At 45.4% G+C, this 9,659-nt stretch overlaps 1 protein-coding gene across 5 annotated transcripts in view; it reads right to left on the bottom strand.

Moving 5' to 3' along the window:
* Nucleotides 1-1,289: 1,289 nt before the first annotated feature.
* The window catches only part of LOC306781153 (ankyrin repeat and SAM domain-containing protein 1A), a 51,018-nt gene continuing 42,648 nt past the window's right edge, over nucleotides 1,290-9,659 (bottom strand). For 2 of the 5 annotated variants that reach the window (XM_079273872.1, XM_079273874.1), the window contains 10 exons: nucleotides 8,982-9,080; nucleotides 8,495-8,641; nucleotides 8,093-8,200; nucleotides 7,772-7,942; nucleotides 7,526-7,663; nucleotides 7,356-7,427; nucleotides 7,151-7,237; nucleotides 6,541-6,678; nucleotides 6,107-6,289; nucleotides 2,777-4,074 (listed from right to left, as the gene is read on the bottom strand). In XM_079273872.1, the coding sequence (XP_079129998.1) occupies nucleotides 3,958-4,074; nucleotides 6,107-6,289; nucleotides 6,541-6,678; nucleotides 7,151-7,237; nucleotides 7,356-7,427; nucleotides 7,526-7,663; nucleotides 7,772-7,942; nucleotides 8,093-8,200; nucleotides 8,495-8,641; nucleotides 8,982-9,080 (1,260 nt within the window). In that variant the 3' untranslated portion in view covers nucleotides 2,777-3,957. Of the gene's footprint in view, nucleotides 2,719-2,776; nucleotides 4,075-6,106; nucleotides 6,290-6,540; nucleotides 6,679-7,150; nucleotides 7,238-7,355; nucleotides 7,428-7,525; nucleotides 7,664-7,771; nucleotides 7,943-8,092; nucleotides 8,201-8,494; nucleotides 8,642-8,981; nucleotides 9,081-9,659 lie in introns of those variants that run through there. The other 3 variants (XM_079273873.1, XM_079273875.1, XM_079273876.1) reach the window with 3 other exon arrangements.

The raw sequence follows: 9,659 nt of genomic DNA, 5'->3' as shown, positions 1-9,659 counted from the left end.
GCTGTTGACGTTGTTTACAGACTGCATGCTGTGAAGAGCTGTGCTGAGTTTGTGAACAAAGCAGGCCTGTCTGCAAATGTCAGCCTCACAATGAGCATGCGACAAGCCGGTCTGTTCCCCAGGAACAGCTGCATACATCTGTGACATCTGTTGCACATCTATGAAAATGAGCAGATGCGCAAATTCATATGACATCTGCCCCAGAAATCATCAGCCGTTGTTCTGTTGATGACGCAACATTACAACGGTACTTTTTAAATGTATTTACATACCAGCACTCAGATCATTGTGTCAAAGATATGATGCAGCTTTATTGTGGGTGATACATAAAGGTAATATCTAGATTATAAGGAAAGACGTTCCAGTATAAACACAGTATGACAGCTTCCTGCTTTCCAAAACAAAAGGTGACACAGACAGCATGAAGGCTCCATGAATGCAAAACTATCAGTAGATTGAACAAAATAACACAATGATTTATTTACCTGTTTGTTTTGTTATCTATGTGCTTTTGCAAATCCAGCATTAGGATTTAGATTCAACCAAAAACAAATCTGATGGATGAAGTTTGGTTCTCTAGAATGAGACAACACGAGGAAACTATTAAAATAAAAAAATAATAACAACAATTAAATTAGTTATTGTTGTTGACATATTGTTGGCATTTGAATTATAGCTGCAGTAATGTGTCTTCTGTTGACTCATTTAAAAAATAAATCATGCACAACCTGGAGCTGGGTCAATCTGAAAGAAATGTACTAGATAATATGTCAACAGGACGAAAAATTGACAGGCCCTTTGACAAACATGGCCAGTATTGAGCTGTGATAACAGCAGCAGAACTGCAGGTTGTCAAAATCTTGAAAGAAAGAATGAAAGAACGTCCTTAACATTAAAGGAACAGTGTGCAGCATTTATTGGGATCTATTGGCAGAAATGGAATATATACGGTTGTTTTCTTTTGTGTATAACCACATGAACGTAAGAATCGTTGTGTTTTCGTTATCTTGGAATGAGTGGCTTATATCTACATATGGAGCGGATCCTCTTCACAGAGCCGACCGCCATGTTTTCTACAGTAGCACAGAACATGCAAACCAAAAAGTGTCTCGATACGACCGGTCGTGTTTTCTTGTCGGCCCCCGTAGTTCTCCTGCACACTTCAGTTGGTTTCAGCTGGTTGTTGTCATGAAACCTCACCGCAAGCTGACGTCAAACACACGTCACACTGCACCTTCAAACAAGATCAGCTAATGGACAAAATAAAGGGTCAAGAGTCAGCATTTCTAATTGCGCCATTTATTAGTTGTACAATTATGAAAAATAATCATAAAAAAGACTGGAAGCCCAAGATTATTTACAATCTTTTTTTTTCTAAAGTGAGGTCCCTCGTCTGAGTCAACGTTTTTGTTTTTGTTAAATCACAGGGTATTTTATTCACGATATGTTTAACTTTATAAGACATAGTCCTTTTCTCTCTTTTGACCAACGTCAAAAATTACATACGTACATACATACATATACATATATATATAGATATCTATAAAAGCAAAAATCATTCAAGTATGAAAATACAGACCGCTAGATTCATGTACAATATCATTCTCATCATTGCTTGTCATCAGATTAGTCCCTAAATATCTCTCCTGATCCTCAATGTGCAAAAGCAGAACGGGACCAGGCTGATGGCCGAAGGTGCCGACACCAGCGGGCTGAAGACAGTGTACCATAGAGTCATCGTATACTGGCCTGACAACGTACCACATATACAACAGTTAAATCAAAAGGACCAGACTATGTACCCATAAAGTACCATTAACAGTCAACACACTGGGAGAAACATGCTGTGTCCCATTGTTCTGTTCTGCAGCTGAGATCTAAAGACAGACTAAAGACAGTCTGCATGGCAGGTTTGGAGAATGATCTCGTCGATATGAACTGAACAAAAAGGAGCAGAGAAGGAGAGAGGGAGCTGCAGTGAAAGACACCTGATCCAGTTCCAGCATTAGGACGCATTACTGTCCAGTAAAACAATTAAAACATACGGGAAAAAAACGTTCAAATCAAATAAAAACCACCCCCTGCTATATCATTTTAAAAACAGTCTTTGTAGTGTCAGTTCCTCTGCCCTTTGAGTTTGGTTATAGAGTTCCTCCCGCGCAAGATCACATTGTTTATCACAGTTATATGTTGTGAAAGACGAGCCGATGGTCATCAAGAGACGCCACGTTGTGTGGAAACAGGACAAATAGTCCAGGAAGGACTGTGTACCTACAGTGTGAGGTCTCTGTCGGATAGTTTGTACCTTTGTATTATAACAACAACAAAAAAATATGTTCCTCATGCCAGCTACTTCCCCTTTAGCTACAAGTTCCTCACTGTGACATCGTACACCAGGTGTACCATTTCTCAGGAAATGCATAAAGCACAACAAACACATCTGACCTTGGGACAGATATCTCGTTCTGATGAACAGGAAGCTAAATGGAGTGTGTGTGTGTGTGTGTGTGTGTGTGTGTGTGTGTGTGTGTGTGTGTGTGTGTGTGTGTGAGTGTGGGGTGGACTGCGCTGTGTTGAAAGCGTTCCGTCGGTTACTCTGGTGAGCTTGATCCAACTGGTGATGCGATTCTGCTGCACGGGAACAAAACAACCTACCCACCATGCAACAGGGCTCACTCCTGTCCTTTCTTACTGGCTGGGAGTGGCCACAGTGTTCAGCTATATAGGGAAGGGACACAGACACACGCACACAAAGCAGTGAGGTTAAAATAAAGTGAAAAATAACAGGACTAATGGACACAAACAGCGGTGACGGATCACCCCCCCCCCCCACCCCTCCTTACAATGATGAACTCTTTTCACTTGCAGCCGTGAAATACGAACCGAGTGGTGAGTGGCAAAACAAAAGGCAATACTGACGGGATGAACATAGAAGGCATTCGTTGTGAAGAGAAGAAGAAGAAAAAGACAGGACAGAGGAAGATGCACTTATTCTCTGACACACTTGGGGATTTGGTCAAAGTGCTTAGTTATAGTTAGTTCACTCCAGAAGAAGCACCAGGTTTAAATCCCGGTGCTCTGATTGATAGAGGAGGGCATGCCGGTCTTAAGACAGTTTGGGCTGTCTACTTTCTGCAGCAGCAAGGACGGCTAACATGCGGGTCCATATCAGCCTCTATGCCCTATTCTGTTCCTCCTTTTTCCCCCGACTCGAAAATCCCCCAAAACGCTGACATTATTAGCTCCGAAAAAGGGACCTTATCACAGTGCTAGGCCCTCCTTTGGCTTCGAGCTGACCGCTGACGGTGAGAAATATCCCCCCGTGAAACCTCAATGACACCACGAACTCCACTGAACAGAAACAGTCGGCTTAAGTCCAACTGACGCACAGAACTACAGGATCAGTTTGTCAGTTTCCTCAGGAAACATGTCCAGGTACAGGATGTGTGCAGCGGGTCACTCTTGGTTGTGGTAAATCAGATTTTCTCGGCACTCAGGACGAGGAGTCAGGAGTTGAAAGATCAGAGTGAAAAGTCTCAGAGTGGCCGTCGCCGAATAGAGCAGGAAAAGCACCAAGGAAAGAAGAGCTTATCACCAAGAGTCAACAGCGTAGGACGTTGATAGGGGAGAAACAAAAGGAAGCATTGTACACAGAGTTCAGGAAGTACACAAGGTAAATAGAGAGGAGAGTAACAGCAACGGTGAAGCGGAAGGGTTGCACGAATAATCAGTAGTGCAGAGGTGGTGGTGGGTTACAACGAGGAAGGAGCAAAGCAGTCGTTGTCAGACGAGGACTAGAGTGGCGGCTGAAGGGAGACGGAGGAGGGCAGGGGTCCGCCCACAGAGGGAGAGGCAGAGTCACAGTGAAAGGCACACAGAGGGAGGGAGAGGAAGAGGGGCGGGGGGGGGGGGGAGACCAGGCCCAGAGGTCAGAGGTCTGAAGGAAGAGGGGTCCACTCAGAATATGGTGGTCTCGTACTTAGTGCTGATAGTGCGCTTGGATTCCTTGGGGTCCACGAGCCACGTGGCGCTGCCCCCGGACTGAGAATCCCCCTCCTGCTCCAAAATGTTGCCCTGCGGACACAAACAGAGGGCATCAAACCCTCTGCCGCTCAACAGCTGTGGAAGGAATTAAAGACACTACGGGCAAAAACGTTGTTTTTTCATGCACTGGTCCAATTTGAGATTTTGGACTATTTTGCCTCCATAAGATGACGTCTATTAGAAAGAACACATCTAAACTACACACTGATTTCTCCTGATTTCACCAAAACGTAACATGAGATAGTCGCTAATTTGCATTTTCATTTCATAAAACTTGTAACATATAAAATAATTGTCTAAATGCAAGTAATCAACTGGGACTCTGTACAAATCTGACTCTAATATGTCAACAAAATTATCAAAAATTGTTGAAAATGTCTGTAAATTGCAAATTGGCACACATTTAATAAGGTACTGCCGGGGGAGTTTCACACGATTCACCTGAACTGTCTCCTCTTAACTCATTTAAAATCAAAGTTTGGTCAAAAACCGCCGGACAGAATCACAGCCTGAAAATCAATTCCAGTGACGATGTTTACATGCAGATTCTAGTCTTAGTCACACTTGTGTGATAATGCATGTATCTCTACTGCCATTCATCCCATCAGTCACTCAATCAACTTTTCTCTCAGTGCATTTCAAAGGGCTTACTTTACACTTTTATACAAGTACGTTTATTGAACAAAACACCAGTGACGTAGTGGTACTTGTACGACTTTGTGGCTCATTCAGGGCCTCGCTGTGAACGTAAGCTTGTGTTGCTGCCGCAATGTCACAAGAGGGCGCCTGAGTCAAAAGTAATATTCAAAGCATGTATATTTCTACAAACAACAGTAAAATGACACAATGACAGCCAATTCAAAAAGAAGAAAAAAATGGGTGAAAGACACAAATGGAGGATTGTGGGATTTTTAAGGCAGTGAGAAGGAAAACAAAAACAGGAAGGCAGACACAGGAGGAAAGAGTGAGAGGATGGCGATGCAAAGGCAGCACCTGGGCAGCAGGGCTGGCAGAGTGCAGCGGTAGGAAGGAGGGACGATGGGTGGTGCAGGTGTAACAGTAACAGCAACGACTGTCGAGAGGAGGAGAGTCCTGGGAGAGATGAACACCGGCAGAGAGGAGAGGAGAGGAAGGTACGGAGAGAGAGAGAGAGAGAGAGAGAGAGAGAGAGAGAGAGAGAGGAAGAGGGAAAACAGCACAAGTGGCACAAACAGGAGGAGGGGTTGAGAGAGAATGAAAGGGAGAGAAATTAACATCGATTTGAGAAGCGTGAGAGAGCAGCCGTCTGATCTTATACTGGCCAGCTTACAGGTGTGGGTGTGTGTAACTGTGGGAGTGTGTGAGGCAAAGGTGCATTGGATTCAAATAAAGGTTGAAAAAAGGCAAACATCGAAAGACAAAAAGGTGAGGGGAAACGCAGAAGAAGCGACAGAAAGCACCGCATTCGTAACATGATTCTGTGGAGTTCATTAAGCAGCAGCAGGAGATGTGCAACTGGTCCCTGAGGTGGACTTACCTCATTGATATTCAGCACAAGGCTCACTTGCTTTAACGCTAATGGCCAGACAAACAGCCGCACAGTGCAATCATAATGATGTGAAAAGCCGTAGATACAAATGTTCTGAGACTTGCATAATGTGTTTTGAGGGTTTCATTGGCTGGAATGGTGTTTCTGGCACAATTGAACCTACTTTTAACAGTGCACGGTGAAGGGAATACAATCGAATCAAGTCAAAACTCGACCAGCATTTGAAGTATCCTATAAAGTTGTTCTTTGTACTTTAATACCGCAGGTGTTGCTGGAGTTTTGACCGCTTCCTGCTTTAGTTTTAACGCTAGCAGACGTTTCGTAATAGCAGTTCTTTTAAAATGCTGGTTGTTGAATTTTGCAGATATCTGGCCCTTTGTTACGAGGTCAGCGTTTTTCAAAGTCTAACAGAGTCTACAGACAACTGCACCCCTCACCTCTCCTCCCACAACTGCACCATGTGTGCTACACAGAGCACAAAATCAATGACAAATGAACAGGAAAGGTTCATTTCAGGCTCAGTGTCCAACTCACCGACGACTTCCGCACGCTGCCTCGTGGTTTGGGCACGGGTCGGCTGGACTTGGTCTCAATGACCTCTGACCCGGGTCCCAGTGGGAGGTTCTGGTGCTGTTTGGTCCTCTGGGCCTGCAGAGCCAGCTGATAGGCCACCTCAAATGCCTGGCCAAGCGTCAGTATAATCTCATAGGTCCGATTCTACACAGAGAGGGAGGAAGAGGAAGAGCGAGGCAGTTCTTTTAAGTATTTTGGACTTTTTCAGGTTCCCGGCCCAGACAGAGAACAACACTATAAAAGTGAGACAGCAAAAGACATCAGGACAAAGTTTTGTTTCCCTCAAAACTTCTTCAAAACAGGAAGAAGTGGCAGTAATCTCGTGAGCATTCCAGTATTTTCCCCCTCGTCCATGTTGAGCTGACACAAAGGCTGAACAGCGAGAGCATCCTTACCAGGTCTACTGTGCTGAACACGTGGCAGTAGTGGTGGCTGGTCTGCAGGTCCTTGGTGATGTAGGCAAACGTGCACAAGTCCTCGGGGTCCTGGGCCGCACACGAAATGTTCCGGATCTCGTGCTCTGCGATGATGTTCTGCACACCGAGAAGAGCGGCAGCATGAGACTCAGTCTACACAGACCGTAAATAACATCAACACGCATCACACGGAACTTCTGCTCCAAGCGACAATGCATGATGAAAAAATATGATTTATAAAAATGCTAAGAGGCAGTCAATGAAGAGGAGACATTGGGGCATACATCATGCCTGAGTCATTGGAGGGGAGTGAAGCGATATGCAGTGATAGCTGGCTGAGCAAGGCAACCTTTCAATGTCTCTTTTTTTTTTATGAATGTCAAATAAATGTCAATGTGCGCAGACTTGCTGCATGTAAAACATGAACAAATCTGACATAAACTTGCAGGCAAGGTATTTGCAATAACAGAAAAGAAGCAGCGTGAAGTTTGACTGTTAATATTACCAAACAAAACGTGCGGTTATTTGCACCGGGCTCAATTTGGCACTGAAGACAAGCCGGGCGGTGTGCGCGCACGTGGAAGCTGACCTTATTGGCTGCATCGATGAACTTCACACCCTTGTACGTGATGGAAAGGACGATAGTGGGGACTTTTCTCATTTGTTCTGTCGACTTCTGGAGGAAAAAGGGACACAGGCAGAAAGGACATTAAGGTGTGTTACCATTCACTCATACTATATGTGTGATGTCCTGTGTTTGTCCCCTGAGATTGAAGAGGAAACTGGCAGCATACCCGCATTTTGGCACAGGCGTCCTGCGTGGAATCGGTGCCCCGTAGTTCCTTAATTAGCATGGAACCGAGGTACTACAAAGGGGGAGAGAGAGAGCGTGAGAGAGAGTGTGTTGGTGTACATGATCAACGACAACTGCATCACAGCATGAGGGAGAAAGGCGTGGACGTACACTGGCTTCGTAGGCGCAGCATTCAAAGATGAGCTTCTCAGGTTGATGATGCCAGTTCTGGACCGGGGCGTACGGTGCGGCCAGACTCGGCGGCCGCAGGGTCAGACGGGGCTCTCGATGCCATTCTTCATACCGCTCCTGTGGGGGGGGAGTATTATTCTCAGACTACCAGAGGCCCGCTATGATCACTACATCACATGAAGGCAGTGGGGGACGAAATGTACTGCTGCAGGGACCTAAACGTACATGTGATCTGTGTTGTTCACTGCGATATCTTTGGGTAACGTCGTAGTCATTATCCGGCACTTTTTTCCTCCCTGGCTCTCCCACTGGCAGCAGAGGGTCCATCGAGCGTCCGGTGTAGGACTCCAGATGACTGAGGGGGGACGAGGTCTGGGATCCAGGCAGGTCTTGACACTGGAGAGACAAAGTCGATGAACGTCAACGGTGGCCGTCCTTCATCTTTCACAAAAAAAACAGTGCCTTCCAAAATTTGTGGACTAAAACCAAACCATCAGACTATCATTCATTCTTGAGACAGTTGTTGGTAAAACAGTCTGTCCTCACCCTGATCTGAGACAAACGGGGAGGCTTGACTGGAGGTTCCTCGTAGGGCCTCTCTGCTAAGGAAGCAATGATGCGTTTCCTGTGACCGAGTAGGGAGATCTTCAGCACCTGGAGGAAAGAGGAAATGATCTGGTGAACGTGTGGAGCAGCACACGAGGAAGCAGAGGTGTTGGAAAGTTGGAAGCGAGCCAGGAAACATCAGACACTGCTACTTAACGTGTCATAACGGATTACCCTTCAGACTGCAAGCCTCTAAATGAAGCACAGGAAACTACCTCCCTGACATTGACCACCAAAGTTCTGTGCATTTCCCTGCAGAGTTGGAGTTTTTCTTCAACACTTGGTAAAACTAATTTCACCCTCTGGTACTCGTCACGGTCCGCGTACGTCACAGCGACTCACGTTGACAATCTCCAGCTCCCACAGGTTTTTGACACAGTCCAGAGTGCGGTAGCCGCTGGTCAGGAAGTTGTGCAAGTACTCGTGCAGGCCCAGATTCTCCAGCCAAGAGGAGAGGGAGCTGCTGCCGTCGCAGCCCATCGCTTTCACCTGCAGGAGAGGACTTCATCAAACACTGGTGCTCGGCTTCGGGACAAATGCACTGAGATATATGTATATATACACACATACACACACATCATATGCAAATGTAGTTATTGAAATGAAACAATCTGAAAAGTTTAGAGGTGAAATCACTTTTTTGTGAAACTGTTAATAATGTATATTGATATGAAATGTGACACATGGCCCCAACTGGATAATGTTTTTGGTCATGCAAAAGAGGGCTAGAATGATTGCATGATCTATAAGCTCACCAGTAACTATATCTGCCTTGGTATTAAGCACTACGCTGAAATAAGTGTTGAAGAACGAATCAATGATTTGTCACCTTGGGTAGCGAGCGCGATGCATGCAGGATCTTCTTTCTGTGGCTTGGGTCTGTGATCCCAATCTCCCTCAAGTCCTGGTCCTCCATCACATTGTTCCCCTGTAGAAAAAAACAAAACAAAGAGCACAAGATTGCGGTGAAATCATATCATTTTGCAACATAATGTCAACAGTCATATACATAAATCGATATATATATATATATATATATATACACACGCTATGTTCAAATCTAAAAACACAGACAAATCCCTTCAGGAGAAGAGCCAATGCTGCAGGCTAAGTGTTGATCACAAGTAATGCTACCGCTGCAGGAAAACAAAAGCTCAATTACTCTCCAGTGAGATCGTCAAATTCCTCTCTGGGACCCAAACCTACTGACTGTAGAAGGGGGGCCACGTCAATAACCCCTTCAATGAGATGTGAGTGTGTGTGTGTGGGGGGGGGGGGGGCTGACATGCATTTGAATGATGGTCAAACCCATCTTTGGTTACACACTGCATCGCCTTCGGGAGCGGGTGGCAGGTAACGGATAACGGAGAAAGGAGCGATAAGTCAATGTCACAACTGCAGAATGGTCAGCGATTTGAGACGGAGGGGTGGAATGCCTGAGCACCGACAGTTGACTGTAACTGATGGCTGCAGGGAAGGAAAACAAAAACATCCTGACCAGTGAGAA

Source organism: Melanostigma gelatinosum (assembly GCF_949748355.1).
Source record: "Melanostigma gelatinosum genome assembly, chromosome: 8".
In the NCBI taxonomy this organism is placed as follows: Eukaryota; Metazoa; Chordata; class Actinopteri; order Perciformes; family Zoarcidae; genus Melanostigma; species Melanostigma gelatinosum.
This window is presented reverse-complemented; position numbering and strand designations above follow the sequence as displayed.